Raw genomic sequence first — 23,459 nt, forward strand, 5'->3', positions numbered from 1 at the left:
GAAATTTTGAATAACAAGTCCATACCCATACGAAATATGTTACACATGATACCTTCTCAACGTACCAATGAGCTAAGAACTCTTTAGTTTATTTATTCATGTTTAACTAAAAATAAATTTGAAAATAACAGGGAATCAAATATATTTTTAATTAAACACTAAACTGTACTAACTTAAGTTGTCACATAACTATTTTGATAAATTTTTATTATACATCTAAATAGCTCATTTGGTTGTAAAAAATGATTTATTTATTTTTTGATAAATAATTAAATTTTGGTCAAATATTATTTTTGTCACTGAAGTTTGATTTGTTTCAAAATGCCTACTAAAGTTACTAATCATTTTAGAGGTAAGTCATCTTATAAATTAATATTTTCATTAGCTGATGTGGATGCCGAGAAAAATCTAGTCAGTGGTGTCACACCCACCCCTTCCACCGAGGTAAATGTGGCACCCATCAGTTAAAAATCCTTTTTAACTGGAAACTGACGCCTCTCAAAAACCAAATCAAACTTACAAATCACATTTTACAACTTCACACCAACTACAGGTTCAAATACATAAATACCATGAATACTGATAACTCAAATTTGCGAGTACAACCGCTACTGAGATCACAACAACAATAAATAGAAAGAAAGATATGGGACCCACTGCAATCTTGGACTCAACCCCGACTAGCACTATAGTCGAACAGGCAATCTAGGGTCCTTTTTCCTGCAGATCTACAGAGACATTCGGGTTGGTCAGTAGTGGCTTAATAATTTTAAATACTTAAATACTGATGTATATAAAAGTATATAAATACCAATCTGCTCAAATAATTTTTCCAACTTTTTTTCAAAATACCGTAATTCTAGCAAAAATACAATTCTTAAAAGAACTCTTGAAACATAAATTCAACATAAATCAACATCAATTTGATTTTTCTCGGAAAAACAAAAAAATTTTTGTGAGAGTTTGGTCTCATCACGATTCAAAAAAATATAACAAAAAAATCTCAAATTCAAAAATAAAAGCAATACCCAACACTCACCCAAAGATAACATGGTCTAGAAAACTCTCTAAACCCTCGCCGTGGCAGTGGCTAGGTTCGAGCCGTCGAGGAACTCATGTCCTGACGTTGACCCATCGGTTCACCCGGTCGGTGACCCCGGCCACCCGATGAATATCCGATCGAGGGCTCTACGCTCCCACCGAAGCGGCCCTCGTAGAAATCAACACCCGGGGTCCACCACGCCACCTCTAAAGGTCGGCCCGTGGGGACTCACTCATCGCGATGAGTCGGGCCTTAGCCCGCCGTCACCGTCCAAACCATCAATTAGATACATCAATAATACAATCGATGTAAATCATATCACAGGATCCTTATCCAGGACAAGCATTCACATCACGGAAATAACCATTATTTTCCACAAAGCCAATGCCAAAAGTATAACAATGTATAATACCAGTAAAGATCCATAATACCATTCCTATACCAGGAATGAAAACCAGTTCCACAAATATTGTCGGTAAAAACATTTTAATACGCGCACATGATTTCACAAATCATTCCAAATCAAAGCAGCATATGTACCCATCCAAAAATAAATACATGAATTGAATAATTAAATCACATATATATGTATTTCTATTATTCACAAATACGTATAATTATACAAAACTGATGTATCAATACGGTTATCATGGCACATCGTAGGAAAATAAATATAAGTATATTTCGACCTTATACGCAATTAAACATGATAAAATGAAATACTTAAACATTTATTTCCAAAATACTAGCCATTAAACAATTATTTCAAAATAATAATAATAATTTATTTATTTAAAATAATAGCCACTACCAACTCACCTGGTCTCCTTGGGTTTCTTGCTAGACCTGGAACTCCCTCCCAAGCCTAATCAACACCTAACAGGATAACATAATAAAAATAAATAAACAATTATGACAACTAAAAAAACATAATTGAACCCAAAGAAAAATACATGAAAAGCAATAACCGACTCTCTAATTGGGCCCACTCACTCCAATCGGTTCAAACCCCGACTCTGCATAATCAAATTGGTCTCCAATTGCACTTAAGCCAACTCAATTTGGGCTAGACCATTCTGAACCAACCTGAACCAGCCTCAATTCCACTGAACCAAACTCAAATTCACTGAACCAGGTTTAATTAAACCCACTAGCCTTGAACCAACTTAATTCTTATACAAATTCTGTTGAACCAGCTTGGTTCAACCGAACCCAATTCTCTTCCAATTGGTTCAGCCCAAACCTTTAGCCCAACATCTAAACCAAACCCAAATCAACTTCAACCAATTTAATTCAACCAAACCATTCAAGTCCAACCATACTCAACTTGATTTGATCAAACCCAGACCAGATCAATTCAATTAAACCCAACCACTTCAATTCTCATCCAAACCCAATTCCAATTCAATTAAATGAACTTGGTTAAACCAAATCAAACTCAACTCAATCAATTCAATTCAACTCAACCAAAATCAATTTTGGCTAAACCCAACCAATTCCAATCCAACCATCATCATTAACACCTTTAATCATCATAATCATCAACTTAATTAACTAAACTAAACCCTAATCTCGGGTGCTACAAGTAATTGCTACAAGTAAAACCCGAAAAATCTCATCCTCTATTCAAGCTAGATTCATCACAAATACAAGTATTTTTTTCCAAATAACTTCAAGATTCATCATCCATCAACAACAAACCATTATTATTTCTACTCAAATCTATCATTTTCTTCATCAAATAACCAATATATACATATATACATGCATACATACATCCATGCCAAAAAATAATACAAGGAAGCCTCTTACTAAAGCCAAAAAAATAATACAGGAAGCCTCTTACTAAGCTAAGTCATCCCTCCCATGAGCTCCCTCCGACGATCTCCAAGTTTTTCTCTTTAAAAACCTCTAATTTCTCTCATTTCTTCATAACTCTCGGGTTCATCGTAGCAAAATGGTGGAGAAGAAGATGAACAACACAAGTTCTCAGATTTTTTTCTCAATTAACTCTCAGCCAAAAATTCACTTTTTAGTCCCTGAAAAGATAATTTATTACAAAACAGTCCCTGAAAAAAACTCCCAAATGGTCCTTGAATTATGAAATAGTATTCTCAAAAGGTCCTTTCAAATTACCCAACGGTCCCCAGGTTATAACACAACATTTTAAAAAGATCCCTTCCATCTTACCTTTCAGTCCTCGGATTCCATAAACATTTCATGTCCATCCTTTTCATTTATTCTTTAACCCAAAATCTTTTAAAAACTTTTACATTTAAGTCCTTGTTCTTTCCACTTGGGTTTCTCACCAAAATTACTCTGTACAAAAATCTTACTGCAACTGTAGTATTAAACTAAATATATTTTTTTCAGTAATTATCCAAAGGTTCAGGGTATTACAAGTGGACTGTCAAAGAGTCATCTATAGCCTCAACATCAGCTAATGATAATGCTAATCCATCAGGTGACTTATTATTGAAATGATTAGTAATTTTGGAGAGCATTCTGAAATAAATCAAATTTAGTAATCAAAATATTATTTGACCAAAATTTAATAAATTATTAAATAAATAAATAAATAAATATATATATATATAAGTATATAACCATACAAAAAATAGTTGTTGTTGTATATATAATACTATATAGTATATTCTGCCGCACAAATTAAATAATTATTTTCATAAATATCCCGTGTTTGGGAAAAGAAGTGACAAGTACACCTTGAATTATATCACATGCCAACTCTTCATTACCAAGTACCAACATTGTTTTTTTTTTTAAAAAAAATATATTAAAAGGAAAACTGTGTGAGTACACAAGCACGAAGGACAGAAATAATTCTAGATACAAAACAGAAAAGAAAAACAACAACTAAACCAATAAGAAATCCATTAGCACTTGAATAAGGTACAAAAACCATTACCAACTTTGTCACTAACATCCCATCTCAGCAACAAATTTTAATTATTTTTTTTTTCACACACCACTCCTAATAAATACAAAGAAAGGAGATTCAACATAATACATGAGTCTAAGTTCCCATATAATACCCAAAATCAAATACAAGTTTCAAAACAGCTTTAGTCTATCATGATAAATTTGACAACCCACTCAACTTACAGATGCTTATCACGTAAAACAGAGAAATTTAAATTCACAATCATAACGAGGGAATTTAAAATCAACATCATTAGAAAACTAATTAAATTATTCGGAATCAACAGTTACCTCCTTAATTACGGGTCCCATTCACACAATTTTTTTAATAATTATTTGAAAAAGATCCTCATTTATCATGGGATGGTTGAATTCCTGCACCAAAATATTACAATAGTATTATAGTGATACTAGGTCGAGATATTGAGTTTGAACCATTGTTATCAAACCCGGACCGGCCCGGCGGTTCGACCGGTCGACCCGGTGACCCGGTGACTAAACTGGTTCGGGTCTCTAATTAGACCGGACATGCAATCAACCCGGTGTAACCCGATGTGACCCGGTGTGACCCGGCCAAACCCGGTGACCCGGCCGGGTTTCAATGACCCGAGCGGGTTAATGCTTGTTTATAAAATAACCTTTTTATTTTTTAGTTTTTGTATATTTTTTATATGTTGGAGGGTAAAAATGACCCTTTCATCCTTTAGTTTTGTTATGTATTGGATTAAAATGGTTTGATGTTAAGTTTAAACATGTATTGTAGATTGATTTGGTGTTAAATTTAAATTTGTGTTGTGGAATAGTCAGTCATGTGAAGCTTGAATTTTGAAATTTTGTTATGTATTGATTTTATGTTTGTCATGTATTTTTACAATTTATTTTTTCCCTTCATATTATTTATTTGATAACAAATAATAAATGAATATTATATATTATTATAGAATTAAAAACTAATTTATAATTTAAAAAATAATATATAAAAATAATTTTATTAACCCAGCATTGACCCAAATGACCCGGCGGTTGAACCAATTGACCCGAGACCCGGAGCCTAGACCGGGTCGATGTCCGGGCCGGGTCTGATAACTATGGTTTGAACGAACCTCCTCAAAAAAGTAGTAGTGTATCTCTCCCTTCTAAAATTTATGACAGAAGTCTTTCAAATCATTTTTAGGGGCAGTTTGGTCCGTGGTAATGACATATTACCACGTAATGAGATTACTATAGTAATATGAGTGAGAATGTTATATGGTTGGGAATATTGTGGTAATTTAATATAACCATGTTTGGTTGGGAACTATTATTACTGGGAATAGTTCATTACCGTGTTTGGTTGTCATGGTAATCAATTTGTTAAAATATAAAAAGTTATAAGATTACCCTGGTAATCTAAGATAGACATCAAATTTGGTGGCAATAGGATTAATACTTTCTTGATAATATTTATAAGTTGATAATGTAATATTACCATCCACATTACCACTGGTGCAATGCCAAATGGTAATATTTTCAGATTACCACGTAACACGTAGTAATCTTTCTGTATTTTAAGAGGTGGTTAAAACACTTGATTTTTTACCATGTTTTTCGCTTCTGGATTAAAAAAAAAAACCACACACTTACCAACACTTAAAACAGAGAAATTGAAATTCATATTTAGAACGAGGGAGTTAAAAGTTTATTAAGATCAACATCATATGAAAACTAATTAAATTATTCAGAATCAACAGTAACATGCTTAATTACGGGTCCCATTCACACAAATTTGCTCTAATAATTATTTACATGGGAGCGTCTAAAAGGGGGCCCTCGTATCATCATCCAACGCTCCAAATTCAACCAATCCCCAACGTCTCCTTCATCAGCCCCCAACGGTCATAAATCCCCAAATTCTCAAATCCCAGCTCCGCAGGTGCTCCCACACTATGAGTCTTCTTCTTCAGTCCTTCTCAGAGGCCATGGATTCGCGGAACCTCCAGGTCTGGAACAACGCCGCCTTCGACGCCGCCGCCGATGGAGGTTCTTGCAAAGAGAACCGCAGCCCTCGCTCTCCCCTACAAGAACTCTGCAGGAAGGGGGTCAAGGTTCTTGATGACGATCTGGATGAGAGCAAGATCGATGCTGAGATTGAGGAGATCGAGAGGGAAATCAGAAGGCTGTCGGCGAGGCTCGATGCACTTAAGATTAAGAAGATGGGGAGGGATTCGAAGGCCTCGGCGGGGAACGCGCGGCGTGGCGGGAGGATTGTGCCGGCGAAGTTCATGGAGCCGAGCGTGAAGAAGATTGAGGAATCGCCGGGGAGTGTGAGGAGCCGGAGGAGAGGGCTCAGCCTTGGCCCGGCAGAGATCTCGAAGCTGGATTCGAGCCGGAAGTTGTGTTTCCTGAAGCTCGATGGCGTAGAGGAGGATAAGGAGCCGAGGAGTTGGAGCAAAACGCCGAAGCCTTGGCCTTCTATTTCACGGGGGACGACGCCCATTGGATTGGGTAAGGCTGCGCAGAGTCCGGCGGGAGCCAGAGATGCGATAGTCCCGCGAAGGGGAATGAGCCTTGGACCATCGGAAATCTTCTCAGCAACACGGCTCCGTCCGCAGAGCAAGCTTCAAGAGATCAAGGAAAAGGAGGTTATGGGCAAAGAGAGAGGCCGGAGTTCAAGCACAAGCCCAAAGTCTCGGCGAGCAACGGATTCAAAAATCTCTGACCTGAGGAAAGGAATTGCAACAGTTGGACCAAAGAAAACTGTTAAGAAAGAAGATACACCATTGACAAACCTTAAACCCAAGGCTCTCTTCCAAGAACCCAAGAATTCCATCACTGGGAAAAGGCCAATGAAGATTGTCAAGGGGAGAGTGGTGCCAAGTCGCTATAGCCTGGTTAATTCCCGTACTACTGGAGATGAGCAGGGGAGCAAGAGAAGGAAGTGGTCATTGCCAGAGGTTGGCAAGGAAGAAGCTCCTGCAGATGAAAGCAAGCGTTCACTGTCTCTTGGTGAAGTAGAGGTTCGCTCTATGATTGCTCATTCTCCTCCATCCATAATGAAGGTTGCTGCATTGCTTCCTAAGATCAGAACCACTCGGTGTGCTGCACAGAGTCCCCGAGATTCTGGACGTGCCAAGAGAGTTGCTGAATTGGTTGGGAAGACGTCACATTTTGGCACAGCAACTGATGATGGTACTTGCTCCCCTTGTCAGAGCCTGAACTTTGATGAAGAACAATAGTAAGATGATTTTCATCCAATGCTATTTTCTATAAGGAATTGCTTAATCTAGTGATGAAGTAGATTTTGTGAATTTTTGAGTTGCATGTGTGGATTAGCTTCTGTGATTCTCTGTGGTTTTGAGGTTCTGGGATTTTTCATGTCTAGTGAAGTTGTCTAGTCTCTCTATGCTTGCAGACACCATTGTTCAAATCTTGAGCATTTGTAACTATGGAATGGGCCAAAAGTTTATCTTGGCCCTTCAAACATTTTCTAGGGAATATTATGTCATTAAGTCTGATATTTCCTTCTTTGAATGCTAGTATTTCATATAGTTGTGATGAAACTCAACTCCATTTTCCAAGTGATGTTTATGTTTGGTATACTTCTTGCAGTATTAGTTCTAATCATTTTAAGGTTAATTTGGATCTCAGATAGCAACACCATTTTGCATTAACTGGATATTGAGATCGCAAAATTGTTCTTTTAATAACATAAATTATTAAAAGGCGTCGGACTTAATCTAAAACTTCAGGAATTCTAAAACAAACCGTCCAATAGATGATTATCAAATTGCATCACGCCCAAATTAGTCAAATAACTCCACAAATCCTTAAAAATATTACTAAACATCAAATTATTAACCTCGTCAACAAATCAGCCTAGGTATGGGACCTGTTCTGTTGTACTCTATTCAAACACAACAGCTAAGTAAATTTGAAACAAAGGTAATCCCCAATATCTCTGGCATAGAATTCTAATCCTAAAACAACGTAACCACCATTGCTCTTTATTCTATTGGGCACAAGCTGGACTTTCTAGGAGTTTCACTCTCCTTGGTCCTTCCTCTTCCCTTTATAACTAGTTAATTTATGCTTTTTCTAAGATAGTTTTGCTGTTTCGGTTTTCAGAAACCGAACTTTGTAAAGGAACAACGGTAAATGTAACCAAGTGAATGCTGTCTTATATGATGAATTAGTTACTATAGTAAAGCATCAAAGTTTGTGAGTATTTTCATTACTTGAATTAATTAGTTTTGTGCTTCTTGCGCCTCAACTTCTTTTCATGTTAACGGAAGTTGGCTAACAACGATCATTCTTTTCATCTTAATTTCCAAGTCAAACAAAAAAGAAAGCTCTTGTGCTACTTATCATTCAGTAAGGAATTCGTGCTGCAAGGAATATTGAATGAGTCATTAAGGCGTAGTATGTTCTAATTAGTGCCTTTATTATAGTTGTTGGGAAGCAATTCCAAGTGATGAATATATGTAGCTGTACAACAAGGACAACCATTTAAATATGAAGGAAAAGCAAACTAGAAGCAATAAATTGTAGAGGACGAATGATAATTTATATTCCTCATTTTTCCTGATATGGCAATAAATGATCTATAGAACAGCAACACTGTTGATCTTTACTCAAAGTATACAATTGCTTCAAAACAAAGATTAGGAAAAAAACAAATGAACGCAAGGTCGATATAGAATATACATTTCTCTGTTGTTTAGACGTAGTGTTCTTTGTTGCTGGCTGCTTTTGCAAAATCCAAAACTATGACTCTTGCTGCCACTTGCTTGGTATTAAATTATTGAGTTCACCAACATTTGCTACACTAAACTCACTGTCATTACATGGATGATTAGATGAATGAACAACTGCAGAGATTCTCATAGTGATGGGAGACATGAAATTCTTTTATTGACTGTCTTATTCTCTACTAGGCAAATAGGGAACAAGGAATATGGCACAAGGGACATATAACTAAATTAATCAAGGAAAGAGTTTTGTGTTTGTTGTCAAAACTTAATGAGTCCTCAACACTTTCCTTGATAGCTGGAAGATTAAATTTTTACAGCATGGTAACATAGCATCGTGGGAGGATGAAGAAGTTTAAGATGACATCTTATGTTAGACTGCAGCGTGATACCAGTGGTGTGGTTCTGGAAGCCGTACCAAGAAGGCGTGAACTCTTTGAAACAGGGGAAAAAACTGGGTTACATGAAGACAGCAACTAATAAAATTTTATGCGTCTTTGAGGGCATTATCATGTATTGACATTACCATGCATGATGTAAATTTTGCATAACAGCATAAACATATGCCATTGTTTAGTGTCAGTCTCAAAAACCAAAAAGAAGAGAACTTGCGGTTAAAAGCTGCACACTTCATGAGTTAGACCATTATTTATATTAATGATGATAATTAATTAGCAATGCCAAGTACTCAAAACCTCAGGGTCATTGGAAGTGGATTTTAACCTACCCATTGAATTAAATTACATATCAAGTAATGGTTTAATATCATGATTAGCCACGTTTCATAATGGTCGATTAAGACAACAGCTGAAAGCCAGGTTAGCCCAGCATCACTGGTTTACAATGAAGATTATTCCTTAGTTTAAGAAAGAAACTATTTTATTCTGAATTTAGGGATGAACGCACTTCAAGAAGCAACATGTTCAATAGTTTTTTTACTTGTACAAGACACCAGTCCTTACAGATGTAACAGATCTGAAAAAGAAGAAGACGAAGCAACCCACGCATGCTTGTTTATTGCCTTCTCAAGGTAGCAATTGATGAAAGAGACAAGCCTTGAATGAAGCAACTCTTGCACATGCTTGTCTTCTTGGATTCATGCACAATCCCATGTGAGCCCTCTTCAATCTGAAAACATACATTTTAGTGATTATTAACTAACTTATCTCTAATTTCCATGAAAAACTCCAAAAGTCATTCAGCAACACTCATCATCTTCACACTGTTACACTCAGCATCTTTCATGCGGTTCATAAAGGACAAGGAACACTTTGGTCGCCTTTATAGTCAATGGCAAATCTTTTGATGAAGATGGAATCCACATAGCTCCCGCTGTTCAAGAACCAAAAGAGCAGGAAAAGCCTGAATGAAAAGTATCAAAGTGAGCAAAACAAATGGAAGAAGCCAATTTGAATCATGGCAGACAGTTTCTTCCACATTCCTTTTCGATTTATTACAGATTATGAGAGGAATTTACAAGGACAATGTCGGAAACATTTGATTCATTAGTACAACTCTCAGCAGAAAAGCTGCTCTGCATGTAATGGAAAAGAGAAACCAACCAACCAACCAACCAATCAAGCACAAAAAAAATATACAAACTGCGAAAATACTCTATTTTGTATCATCACTGATGAAGAAATTAAGAACCCCAGAGTCCACTGAAAATGTTCCGAAGTTTGTTACCAGAGAGCTTCTTGACAATCTTCTTGGCATCAACTACATCAGTCTCTGCCAACTTCTCCAGATTCTTCATGTATCCGGAAGCAGCAATTTTTCTTCTCCCACTGTGATTCTCAGTTAGTGAAATGAGAATTGATAACAGAAATTTCTTAGACACTGATTTCTCATCATCTGGTGTGAGTAGCTGGAGGACTCTATTGATGTTATAGTCTTCCTGAATGAACCTTCTCCGGTTACGTTGCACGGAGACTAAGCCGCAAAGAAGCTCTGCAGCCATCTCTCGGACATCGAATGACTTAGTTTCCAACAAGGCGATCAGTGCTGGGATGAACCCCATGTCGCCCATTGTCTTCTTAGTCTCATCAGTGCTTGTGCCGAGACGTAATGCAGCCTTCAGTGCCAGCTCCTGGGTCGAAGGCTCGCCACTCTTCACATAGAAGAGAATTCGATCAAGAAACCCATGTGCTGTCAGTGAGCTCATGGCGCTTGCGGACGAGAAGCACAATGTGTCAATGGCCTGGAGAGTGATCTCTTTGGCTTTAGAAGAGCCAGTGTCTAGAACACTGAGGAGTGATTCTATAGTCCCCTGGCTGATTACTTTCTCTTTGATGGCTTCGTCATCAGAAGCCAGAGTGTGAAGGAATTCAATGGCTTGGATCTGGAATGGTTCTTTGTTTCTTGATCGTAGGATGTTTAGGAAGATGGAGACTGCCCCTTGTTCCACCATGAACCTCCTGATCTCGCTGACGCTGCTGAGATTCCTGAGAACTCGGGATGCCGAGGTGATCAGCTCCTCGCCACTGCCGGCATCACGGCAGATGCTGAGAAGCGCTGTGACGCCGCCGTGAGCGGAGACCGACCAGGCATTGTCAGAATTCTCGGTGAGTTTCCTCAGAGCCCGCGCTGCCCGCGATCTCCCCACCTCGGTCCCCGTCTCCAGCACCCTGATCAATGAGGCGATCACCCCGGCCGTGATAAGAGCCCCTTTGTAGGAATCAAACCCGGCGATCACTGACACGACCTCCGCCGCTTCCTCTTGAAACCCTGCAACTCTAGAATCTAGAAGCCTCACCAGCAAACCAACACCGTCATCGGTCTCGAGCACCGCGATCCTTGCATACTTGTCGTCCTCGTGGAGAGCCTCAGCCAGCGCTGCAATTGCTCTGCCTCTCATCTCCGAATCCCCAATCCTTAGCCTTGAGAAGAGGTCCTTGACATAGAATCTCATGTCCTCGCGGCTCGCTCCGGCGCTGGGCCTCGAGACGATGATGGCCTGCGCGTCTGTCAAGATTCCAGAAGCGTACACCTCCCCCAAACGCTTGATTTGGAGATCAATCTTGGAAGCAATCACATCAAGATCACTCCTCATCTGTAGTTTGCCACCACTGTAGCACTCCTCGCTGCATCTATGAGCCAGTGCTTGTGTTTCACCCGCCATAGACACTATATCTCGCAAGAGCTCAGCCAGCGCTGAGCTGTTGTAGCTTCCTTCTTGATTGCCACCAGCTGCAACAGTGAGGCCGGAGTGGAGCTGCTCCAGTTTCTCTCGTATCACTCGCCATTTCACAGGAAGCGTTCTGACGGAGTAGGAGGATGAGATCAAGGAATCCACCAGCTGTGAAGCCCGCCGGAGATCCTCATCCCCTGTCAAGTATGATTTCTGAAACTTCTCTTCTTCTTCTTCTTCTTTCTCTTTCATCTCCCTTTGCTTTGCTTTGCTTTGCTTTCTCAGGTTTAGAAATCTACCACAAGAACAGCATGGAGGGATATATCACTCTCTTTTTCCCTTTTTCTTGTGGGAACTGAACTAGAGAAACGCACCAACTTACTTAGAAATGGGGATAAACAACTGTGTGAGCCAAATGGAAGGGCATTAGAGGTACTTTGTTAGATTTTAGTGGGCTGATAATGTTAGTTTATGTCTGTTGAGGATTCTGGTGTGGTTGGATATTATCATGATGAAGGGTTGGTTGGGGAGCATGGAGATGTGGCAATGGATTGAGGGTGAGGTGATTACTGATTACTGATTACTGGTGATGGTGATGGTTGTTTTAACATATATTAGCTTAGTAATTTATGTGAAAGATTTACTCTCAAAGGGTTGTATATCTGGAAAGATAGATTTATCACCAGTTTGGGCACGCTGTGTGACAGTAGGTGACCACTTTGTTTGGGATAGTTCACGGAAACAAGGTGAGACAGTGAGTACCACCTTTTTAGCAAGTTCCGTGACTTGGATTTAGTTGTATTTTTATTAATTGGTTGTGTTGGTTGGGTTACTAGGACTCTTCAGTGAAAATTTGGTTCATTCCCTGCGAGTCTTCAGGACTGGCAGCTAACTATTTATATGAAGAGCCAAAAGGCTGTGACTCGTGAGTGATTAACTGTTTAATTAATGTGAAGGGGTTGAGCTCTTGCTTTTATGGACCACTGGATGTACACCTAAGAATCAGCAACAAAAGTGGCCATTTGCATCCCATGTGAACCGCTTTGTCTGGATGCTTTATGTTTAACCTGTGATCTTTTCATATGATGAAGTGGCATGGAACCTTAACAGAGAGGGAGAAAGAGAGGTGGCTTGTTCATGGCGCTTTGAAGAATGCTAGAAGTATTTGAAGTAGAGAACTAGCAAAAGGTTGTAGGGTAGGGACCCTTATCAAACAAAGCTAACAGAAAAGCAAGCATCCCATAACTATGAGGAACAAAGTTGAGAGAAAGCACTGAAAGGCATGGTTATGGACAATGCTACCAAAGAAGATAAGCTTTTGAAGATGGAGGTTGGAGGAATGAAAAGCATGAATAGCAATAAAGACAAGTTTCCAGGATGGCCACACCAACCATTGAGGGCATAGTAGTAATAATAATATTAGATAAATGAACACCAGTCATAGACCCCTAGTCGATATCAGTAGTAGAGTGCCTAATTTATTAAGATTGTCTGCATCATGGATAAAAAGAACTTTCTTTCTTCTTGTCATTATGCTCTGCTTTTATCAGAATCTTCCTTATTGACTTAAAAGCATGGTCTTAATTATGTTAATTAGTATTTAAGTGTTCTTTATGGTGGACAGTGCAATAGTTTTTATGTGTTTCTGATGATGATGCTTGGATTATTGTTAGTTGGCATTCGAATTGCTCCACTGCCCAACATTAGTCTGAAAATGATGGTGCTTGCTCTCAGGGTCCTACTAACATGGATGTCTTTTTCAGTCTCACATACTGTAGTTGATGCTACAAGTGACCATTCCATGAATAAGTATATGATGATTACTATAAGGAAAGAGGGTGACATAAATATGGTATATAGGAAGAAGAACTCAGGTATTTGTGGGAAATGGCCTCCTCTGTGTGATGGTGAAAGTAGGTGGTTGCTTGAAAGATTTTTGAGTGGAGGAGAAGGAATGTCTAGATAGTCATAAAACTGGTGTGGAGACTACCTTTGCTTAGAAGAAACAAAGTAGGATACTAATTATTTCTTACCCCCATCTACTCCTCCCTAGAGATTGGAAATCTTCATAGCCTGTTTAATCTCACATCTTGCATTTATTATTTGATATAGGAATCAGGTTAGTCATACTGCAATGGTGAATCTTATATGTATAATCTTTCATTTGCTTTGCACGCCATCCATATATGAAGAGTATTTATTTATTAAAAGGATGCATTGTAGATTTACTTTAAAAGAGTGTCTCTGTGTCTTTTTTTTTTTTTTTTTTACTAAGTAAATTAGGGAGTTTACTATTAGGTAGTTCCCCAGACTTCAGAATGAATTTTGATAGGGCCTTGATGGGAGGAAATCTTAGCATGTGTGTCAACTGTTTGAAACTTTGCTTTGATAAAGATGATATCAAATCAAATTAATTAATATATTAATGCGAACTTTGCGCCAGTGGTAGAAAGAAAGAAAGATGCTAAAATATTTTTGTTTATCACATGGAACTTGGCTTAACATCCATTTTTCTTGGCAGTCTTTAATCCACATGAGAAAGCTGAAATTGCCTTGTTCATAAAATAGTCAATTTTTTATTAATATATATTTTTTAATTGTTTACTTTTAAATTTTAATAAATATGTATCTCTTGATTGAGATTTTCTTTAGGAACATGATTGGGATATTTTGATTTATAACTTTTGTTAAAAAAAAAATTATTTGTGTTGCGGTATAGTTTCCAATAATAGTTTTATTAAACATGTCATCTTTAAAAAAAAAAAGAGCAAATAATTGTCTAGAGCTAGCTATGAGAGCGGGTGTCTATAGAAGCGGGTTTGCACTTTAATTCTTATATCATCGGTTGAGTGCGCACATGTGATTTCTCCAATCTTTTTAAAAACTCTTTTATTACTGTGGTGATGGTCTATTTTACATGTTAATTTCAACACCAACCAAAACATGAAATGAATTAATCATGGCGTCAAATACCCAAATTGAAAATTTTGCTTAACCAAAAGTCCTAAACCACTCATTACGGATAGGATTTTCTTTTTCGGGTTCCGTTGGAGTTTTTTATTTTGAGTAAAATTCCATGATTGGTTTACCAAACAAAATTATATGTATATATATTTTAGATACCAGTGAGTGGCTTGGTGGTTCAATTAAATCGTCCATGCCCACCGCTAAAGTGCATGAATAACGTGGCAAATGTCTCAAAGCATTGTCAAATGCCAATTGTCTAATTGGGGTATAAAAGCAAGATAATTGTCCTCTGTATTTATTCACATTTAATAATGCATTTTCATCTAAAAATATTGTGTATCCGAGGAAGCTATTTTTGGTCTTTGATTGGATAAGATTCCTTCATTTTAGAGGTTTTAATAATCTCAACAGACTTAAAAAAAACATTCACAAAGATAGTATGAAATGTGATTATGTGAGAATGGAGAAGGATGTGTTCATTTAATTTTTCCATGATTGTACACCGACCCATGTGAAAGCTGATTCCATTAAAGGCTCACATTTTTCTCGTTTAAGAGAAGTCCAAATATTCGACCTATTTTGTTTCTCTCTCTCTCTGGCTCAAAGTCTTCTCCCATGCTAGCATTAGTTATAATTTATTTATTTATTTATTTTTTCCGAAGACTACAAGCACCTCCCGCAAAGAGGTATCAAAAGACAAATAAATACAATGGTGCACTAATTATGGTGAGTTAACGATTTTTTAAGAATTTTTTAACTCTGTTAAACATCACATGGTATTTTAAAAATTAAACTGAGTTAATAAATCTTCCTGCCATACAACACTGGAGAGCAGGTAAATGACATCCTCTGACAGAAGAATTCATGAACAATACTGTTGTTGTACTTTATACAATATTCAATAATATATATATAGTACTGCAATAGTCTATCGACCCAAAGATTTAACTTTAGATCTGCTCATTCACCATTCTCATAATATTTCCAAGCACCAAGTATAGAATATTTAATTGGAATTAGAAAAGTTCCACAAATATATGTGATTTGTATGGCCCTTGCATCTCCATGAGACACATAACTGTGTGAATTTTCCTTTTTTTTTTAATTATTATCCGATGAGGAATTATTTTTACAAAGAGAAGAAGGTTTTTAATTCGGGTTTAATTGTTAATGAATATGAGCCTAACCCAGCTCTAACACTGAGGCTAATAAACAGGGCCACTTCCAACAATCCCTTGTACTGGTTTATTTCCTGCCCCTTGTGATTGAAAGTATTATCCACATCCATACTTAAAACATATTAAATAAAAAATATTATATTATTTAATATAAGAGAGAAATATAATCACTGTAACTATAAAACTCCACCATCCATTTATATCGATACTAAAAATAAAAAAGTGCATCCCTTATCATCATATCTTTCTAATTAAGAAAATCTATTCCTTATTTCTATACATGCTGTCATCCCTACCCATCCTCATCCAAAAGGCCCTGCTGGAATTGCAACCATCCAAACACAGTAGGATAAAATTAAAGTGCACACTCAAGCACAAGCCCGTGAACAAAATAATAGAATTAGAAGCCAACTCCAACATGTACTACAGTACTAGTATCATTCATTGTATTTGCCTATTTGGTTTTCAATACAAACAACAATAAATAAAGCCAGCACAGCACAAAAAGAGACAAAAACATCACAAAAGAGAGAGAGAGAGAGAGAGAGAGAGAGAGAGAGATAAGAGAAGAGTCCAGCTCCAGCGGCTATCCTGGACCACAAAGGTGCATTCAATCAACGCCACCTGTTCTTTCACCACTCTAATTCATGTCCTTCTTCCTTTTTTTTCTTTTTCTTTTTCTAAAAGTCTGTGGTTGTGGGCCCCTTAAAATCTAAAGCCAACACCCAACACACAAACACATTGCTTACTTTGTCACCACAAACTTCAGATACCCAGAAGAATATCCACCAGAGTGTCACAATTTCATAGAATCACTCTGCCTATTATAAGTCACACCTCCCCACTCTTCTAGTTTCTCTAAACCAGTGACTTCATTGAGATCATCCATCACTCATTATTAGCTTGGTAAGAGAGAAGAGTAAGCTAGAAGCCTCTCTCTCTCTCTCTCTCTCTATATATATATATATTTATATTTATATAGAATAAGAAGAGTGGTGATCATTTGATTAAAAGGATTATTACAATGCTGGAAGGGAAGGCAGTGATTGGTGAGACAGACATGCTGCAGACCATGCAGCAGAATGCTGTGAAGCTTGCCAGCAGAGCTCTTGATGAGTTTGACGTTACTGATTCCACTGAAATAGCGCGCTTCATTAAGAAGGTATTTTCATGAGTTTTGAGCAATTGTAGACTATGTTGTCTAGGTTTTAACTGCTTCTATATATGTATATATTATGTAGTTTACTTATCTGCATTTCAGTATTATCTTAGTAGAAATTTTCACACTGTTTTCTATATCCATCTGAAAACTCCTGTTCTCTGTTTTCACCTTCATCTAAACTTTTCCAAATGAAAACTTCAAAACATAAATTTCATGGTTATATATACCCGTAGACTCACATTGCTTTTGAAACTAATGAACAACATAATGATACAAGATACATGTATAATTTATCAGATATGGCATGGAGCTTGTCTAAGAAGACAATATAGTATCATCACAACATGTGTATATAGATGGCGCGCAGTTTTAAAAATAGCAAACTAATTAAATGATGGTATAAGATAAGCGTATAATTTACCTTGTATGGCATGAATGCAGGAGTTTGATAGGTTATATGGGCCAGGATGGCAGTGTATTGTGGGAAGAGACTTTGGCTCGTTTGTGACGCATTGTAGAGGTTGTTTCATCCACTTTTCAGTCGGTGGTAGCCTCGCTATCTTGCTCTTCAAAGGCGCTGCAACGGCTGAGCCTGAATCTTCTGGCCTTCTCATTCCAGTTGAATCCATGTAGCCATGAACCATGACGAACTAGTACTGCATCTGCATGCCATATACATATACATATATATATATATATATATATATCGGCTTTTCTTTATTTATTTTTCCTTTCTGAACTTTAATTTTTCTTTTATAAAACCATCGACTTACTTTCAGAAAGAGATAGAGAGAAACTCTACTCAGTAATCTCATCACTTGTAAATTTTATGGCTCTGAACTTTGTCTGCTAGTCATTGATCTGCAACTTTTTCAATAGTTGTTGACTTATGGGTTCTACACTAGGCAGCTAACTGCAAGGAGAGTTAACAAAGCAAACTGATCACACAGAATTCTAACCACAAAACCTCATGATAAAATCTACATTCAATTGTCATTTTCTGTATGACCAGAAACATAACTAATGTTTGGAAGAGTTTCCTTAAAGTTTTATTGACTGCAAAAACACAAGTGTAACAGAGAAACATGGAGAAAATGAAGAAGCTGAGAGGGGATGATTCATTTGTCGTAACCTTTGTTTACAATGACTAGATGCAGCTGGAGTCCCTCCCATATACGAATCGCTTCAACCAGTCCATTATCACCAGCATCCTTGAGCGCCAGCTGACTTGCTTGCTGTGCATATTGAATGTGACATAGACCAAGAAACATAAATCTCCAGGAATTTATTAGGCACAACTAATAATCACAAAATATATTAGCACAGGTCATCTAACACAGTGTTAAAACCACTATGATTAGTTTGTTTTGAACTTGATTGGTGTATGGATCTCAGGAGACTAATTAAGGAAATTAAATATTCATGACGAGAAGAATGGTAGAAACAGTTTACCTTGCATAAACTGAGTACCAAAGCCACTGGGTGCTGTGGCCTATAGAAATCCAATCTCCAGGAAGCTGAGCAGCTGTTTGCTCTCCACCCAGTGGGGCAAATTGAGCAAAATGCTTATACCTTCAATAGGGACACATAAAAAAAGAATGCAACAGATGATTATTTTTTTTTTTATGCAGTCTCAAATGCATACTGGGTAAGATTTTTTTGTTGTTTTATATATAAAAAAAAAAAACAAGGGGTGGTTAAAGTTAAAAAATAACACCATTACAGAGTTTCTTTCAAGCTTTTCAGCCTTTTTTCTATAGCTTCAATTACCCAGCCATTCATCAAGGTGATTGATAATAATCAAATAATTGATTATGAATCTCACGAACCATGAATCATGGAAGAAATTTCTTCGAGCTGATGCAGAACACTTGAATGTGTCCACGAAGTATTTACATATATGTCAAATTATTAAGAGCTTAGGTACTAGATATTCAGAACCTAGACTGAGCGCAGCAAATTAACATCATCCAAAAAAGGAAAATGATTAAGATATTATAGGTACCTAAAGGGTTTAAATCGATGACGACCTGATTCTCTTATACGTATAGGACCTTCAGGTCTATCCTCAGTCTCCTTCATCTTGTTGAAGCATTGAGCAAGATAATATCCTTGTTGTGCAGCAACCTAAAAGTAGAGCAAGTAAAATTTTGCAGGATATATATAGTCCACAGTCTCAATTGCAAATAATAATGAAATATCAGATTCAATTATGCTATCATTCATTCAATGAAAGATTAGTTAGAGTCAAACAGAAAATTACCTGAGCTGTCGCAGGAAGTGTCTTCACCTGTGAATCCACATTTGCAAGAGCTTTCTTGAATTCTTCGATGCTTAGCTCAGCTGATACTTTCGCTGCCTCACCTTTTGCCTCCTTCACAAGATCTACAACATCGGTCATGTGTTTCGTCTTCATGTAGAGCTCTACCTGAGGGTATCTCAGGTAGATTTCTTTTAAAACATCTTGAATTTCTTTCAGTGTTAAAATTCCTGAATTGTCTTTATCTGCCATCTTAAATATTGCAGATATATCTTCCTGGAAACATTTCAGTATGAAATATAAATTACAACAAGTAATATGAAGTTTTATGAATGATTACTATACTGCAAAAGAAATTGATCTCCAAACAATGTATCATTGAAAACTTAATCAGTATCACAATATTCCAAACTGCACATACCATCACTTTTCTCTGAATTGTTGTGGCACAGTCACCAAGTGCATACACATCTTCACATCCACAAACTCTAAGCCATTCATCAACTGCTAGTACACGTCTCTCTGCCTATGCACATCAAAATGGAAATTGGAAAGATGATATATTCCAAATTAAGGTCACCGTTTCAGAAGAAAAATCAAAATAAAAACATAAAAAACTTTCTTCAGGTGTAAGTTGAGATTAATTAACTTGACCAATTTGTTTCATCAAGTTCAGTATGACAGGATGAGTTGCTATTCCAGTGGACCAGACGGCCATTCCGTATGGTACAGAAGCTTCTCCAGATGATTTGCTGGTCATTGTTATGGTCTTATCAGACACATTCACAACCTGAAATCCCGTCTTCACTTCAATGCCATCTCTTCGGAACTTCTTCTCAGCAAATTCAGTAATTCTCTTATCAAACCTAAAGATTAATAATTTCAACAATTATCCCAAATTGGCAAGAGATAAAAAGGACAAAATGTTTGTGATTATGTAATGCGAGTGACATTATTCCCATATAAACTTTTTTTTTCTTTTTTTTGTGTGCGTCATTTGTGGTTAGTTGGTCTGTAAATTCACACCTCTGCTGACCAAAATTAACATATTATACAGTAATGAGGTGAAGAGAGCAACCACTTACATGGTAAGGATATGTTCCCCAGCTTCAACAAGTGATATCTTCACTAGGTGTTTCACTTGTGGATATAATCCAGCCAAATCTTCAGTGATAAAATCATGCAACTGTGCAGCAAATTCAACCCCTGTTGGACCACCTCCAATAACAACAAAGTGAAGATCCTTCTGCCTCTCTTCATCATTAAGATTAGGGAGGCTGGCCCTTTCAAAACAATGCATCACATTCTTGCGAATGTCCCTAGCATCCTCTATTTCCTATCAGAATCATATATGATGTCCAAAGATAAGATCAGATAGGAGTAAAATAAAGAAAGCAGAAATTAGAAACCATGAAAGATGCATCTGTGCTAATGATGATAAACCATAGGTCAGCAGCAACTTTATCATGGAAATATATAAAATAATACCTTAAGAAAATGGCAATGCTCCAGGACACCAGGAATGTTGAATGTGTTCACCCTGGCACCAACTGCAATCACCAAGTAGTCATAATCTACTATAAATTCACCGCCACCTTCCACATTACTTCCAGCGCAAGGATTACAATAAATTTTCTTATTAAAGGGATCAATCTTCAAACATTCAGCATCCCAAAATGTAACTTTTCCCTTTTTCTGCCAAAGGACAATGAAGGCAGACGACAGAATGAACCAGAACATTCAAATGCTTAAGTAAATTAAAATTTTGTATTTAGACATTCAAGAAAAATGGAACTTCAAAATGATAATCCAGACAAGATTCTACAGAGTACCTTACAAATGATTCTGCGGATAGGTTCAACAATGCTGCGCGCCTCAACCATTCCACAAGTGACACTGGGTAACAAAGGAGTAAACGTAAAATAGTTTCGAGGTGACACCACTTGTACATCATACAAGTAAGTATTTAGGTTCTTCAAGAAACTAGTGCCAGCCCAACCAGTTCCAAGCACTACTATTTTCTTCTTGGTGGACGCTTGAGGTAATTTGTGGTCGTTTTCTGATTTTGCATCGGCATATGTCACAAATCCTCCACTGCTGCAAGTTAGTATAAGTCAGGTTAGGAAGGATAAAGGATCATGCTATGCAAGCATTTCCTTTCCAAAATAAATTAGAATTAATGACCAAAGAAATGCAACAAATTTATGTGATTCACCCACTAATGTAGGGTTATTATCTCCACAAGTAGGTCAACAAAAATAAGTCCATTATCAACGTGAGAATGTTATGACAACACAGATGATCAGACATATACATCGATTTGCCCTCGTTTCACATTATCTCTGAATCAACCAAGCAGAGTGCATACTTCTATGAGCATTATCCATATATAATTACCCCATCTGACTTGGTAATCAAAAAATTTGCAGCTATATTTGTGCATGCACTAAAATTTACAAGAGAAAAATGAGTAATGACCAAATTTAATCATGAAAATCTCAAAAACCAAAGCTTTTTTTTTTGCTCCAATTTTTCTAACAAATGTAGTAACGGATTGCTTAAGAAAAATCAGTCAATAATTTGTCTCCCTTTCAAATTTTTTTACTTCAATATAGTAAATAAACTGAATTGATACAATGAATCAGTAAGCAATACAGAATGTTGAGCATGTTGTCTGTATTCGAGTAATTCATAGAAAAGAAACTCATATAGAGTGTCATTTAGAAAACAATATATATATATATATATTAAAAGAAAAAGAAGAAGAAGAAGAAACAAACAGTGAGGACATGAAAGAGAGAAAGAGAAGAGCTCGTGATGCACCTGACTGCGAAGAGGAACAAGAGATGGGAATGGTTGGGGATACGTTGTGAAGCTTGGAGGGCTCGCTGGAAGAGGAAGGCCGATAGTGGCATAGCTACGAGATTGCTAATGCTCACAGTCACAGACAAACAGTGCCGCTGAAGAGGAATTCAAGAGAATGGTGCAAAGTTTGACGGCTGTTAATGAAGAACACGTGTCCTTTAAGGAGACTAACACTAGAGCAGCGCGCCGCTCTTCCTTCCTTGTAGCTGTAGGAAGTTCTATTTTGTAGAAAATGATTTATTTATTTATTTTTTTATTTTTTAAAAAAAAATAGATAAACAATATGCAAGAAACATGCATAAATATAAAATTATGAAATTAATACTTCTCACACACACTGATACCTGTATTTTATTTGAGTTAAATATTTTATGTAAAAATTTAATACTAATAAATCAAAAAGACATGATCAAAATATAAAATTTATAATAAAATAATATTGTGTTATATATACTACAGTGTCTGTGTTCCGGTTGTTTTATATTTTCATGTAATAACTATTTAAATATTATGTATATAATTTTTTTTTTCCATTTATACATAATAGTTAAATTGTTTAATATTTAATATAAATAAATTATTTTTAATTGGGATTATCTCACTGTTTTATAATAAATGACATTGTTTTGCTTATTTCTTATTTTAATTTGTATTAAAATAATTAAATTACAAAAAAAAAATTTAAGAATATAAATTTTAACAAATACTACCTTGATCTTCTTAGTCTTGGTGAGGGAAACAAGTGTAACAGGACTAAATATGGATGATTGAAATCGAATTTTTATATTGAACTAGATAATTTTAAAATATATTAAGTAAATTTTATATTGTAGTCAATGTTGAGAATTTAAATAAATTGTTTTGGCCTAAACTAACAGATAATTTAATCAATCACCACCACAACCAATGGTGTATTTTTATGTTGTGTTTATACCCGAAATCACCAGAGTCATGCCAAATATTCTAGATCACCATATAATTAACGAAATTCTATAATAGAATCATCATCTAAATTTTTTTGGTTTGAACATTATATATTAATTGCACAAATGATAAATTAGTGACAATAAGACATACATTTTTCTTTTTCTTTTTTTTTTAAATGAGATGGATAAGCCAATAATCTCAACTAATGTCAAAAGAGATTTTGATTGCTCAATCTCTTATGTATTGAGAAAAAAAATTATC

The 23,459-nt window shown here is 36.4% G+C and overlaps 4 protein-coding genes across 4 annotated transcripts; 2 read left to right on the plus strand and 2 right to left on the minus strand.

Moving 5' to 3' along the window:
- Positions 1-5,849: 5,849 nt before the first annotated feature.
- LOC120260435 lies at positions 5,850-7,476 on the plus strand. Its single transcript, XM_039267912.1, has one exon. It carries the CDS (start codon positions 5,908-5,910, stop codon positions 7,195-7,197), a length of 1,290 nt encoding a protein of 429 aa, XP_039123846.1. The 5' UTR covers positions 5,850-5,907; the 3' UTR covers positions 7,198-7,476.
- A 2,607-nt stretch (positions 7,477-10,083) lies between these two features.
- Positions 10,084-12,437, minus strand: LOC120261717 (protein ARABIDILLO 2). Its single transcript, XM_039269700.1, has one exon. The coding sequence runs from the start codon at positions 12,089-12,091 to the stop codon at positions 10,352-10,354; it is 1,740 nt and encodes a 579-aa protein (XP_039125634.1). The 5' UTR covers positions 12,092-12,437; the 3' UTR covers positions 10,084-10,351.
- Positions 12,438-16,820: 4,383 nt separating this feature from the next.
- On the plus strand, positions 16,821-18,022 carry LOC120260552 (dynein light chain 2, cytoplasmic). The gene is made up of 2 exons (XM_039268046.1): positions 16,821-17,146; positions 17,588-18,022. The coding sequence occupies exons 1-2, from the start codon at positions 17,009-17,011 to the stop codon at positions 17,777-17,779; spliced, it is 330 nt and encodes a 109-aa protein (XP_039123980.1). The 5' UTR covers positions 16,821-17,008; the 3' UTR covers positions 17,780-18,022.
- Positions 17,980-22,331, minus strand: LOC120260551 (external alternative NAD(P)H-ubiquinone oxidoreductase B2, mitochondrial-like). Its single transcript, XM_039268045.1, has 11 exons — positions 22,230-22,331; positions 21,239-21,503; positions 20,895-21,101; positions 20,492-20,742; positions 20,056-20,272; positions 19,828-19,932; positions 19,410-19,682; positions 19,152-19,273; positions 18,599-18,718; positions 18,279-18,381; positions 17,980-18,059 (listed from the first exon to the last, which is right to left on the minus strand). The coding sequence occupies exons 1-10, from the start codon at positions 22,319-22,321 to the stop codon at positions 18,294-18,296; spliced, it is 1,740 nt and encodes a 579-aa protein (XP_039123979.1). The 5' UTR covers positions 22,322-22,331; the 3' UTR covers positions 17,980-18,059; positions 18,279-18,293.
- Positions 22,332-23,459: the final 1,128 nt, after the last annotated feature.

The sequence above is a fragment of the Dioscorea cayenensis genome, chromosome 5 (genome assembly GCF_009730915.1).
Source record: "Dioscorea cayenensis subsp. rotundata cultivar TDr96_F1 chromosome 5, TDr96_F1_v2_PseudoChromosome.rev07_lg8_w22 25.fasta, whole genome shotgun sequence".
Taxonomy (NCBI): Eukaryota; Viridiplantae; Streptophyta; class Magnoliopsida; order Dioscoreales; family Dioscoreaceae; genus Dioscorea; species Dioscorea cayenensis.

Coding starts and splice junctions, on each gene's coding strand:
- LOC120260435 (XM_039267912.1), top strand. CDS start 5,908: ATGAGTCTTCTTCTTCAGTCCTTCTCAGAGGCCATGGATTCGCGGAAC.
- LOC120261717 (XM_039269700.1), bottom strand. CDS start 12,091: ATGAAAGAGAAAGAAGAAGAAGAAGAAGAGAAGTTTCAGAAATCATAC.
- LOC120260552 (XM_039268046.1), top strand. CDS start 17,009: ATGCTGGAAGGGAAGGCAGTGATTGGTGAGACAGACATGCTGCAGACC. Junction 17,147..17,587: donor TAGCGCGCTTCATTAAGAAG/GTATTTTCATGA, acceptor GCATGAATGCAG/GAGTTTGATAGGTTATATGG.
- LOC120260551 (XM_039268045.1), bottom strand. CDS start 22,321: ATGCCACTATCGGCCTTCCTCTTCCAGCGAGCCCTCCAAGCTTCACAA. Junction 20,743..20,894: donor AGCATTGCCATTTTCTTAAG/GTATTATTTTAT, acceptor TGATTCTGATAG/GAAATAGAGGATGCTAGGGA. Junction 19,683..19,827: donor CAATTCAGAGAAAAGTGATG/GTATGTGCAGTT, acceptor AAATGTTTCCAG/GAAGATATATCTGCAATATT.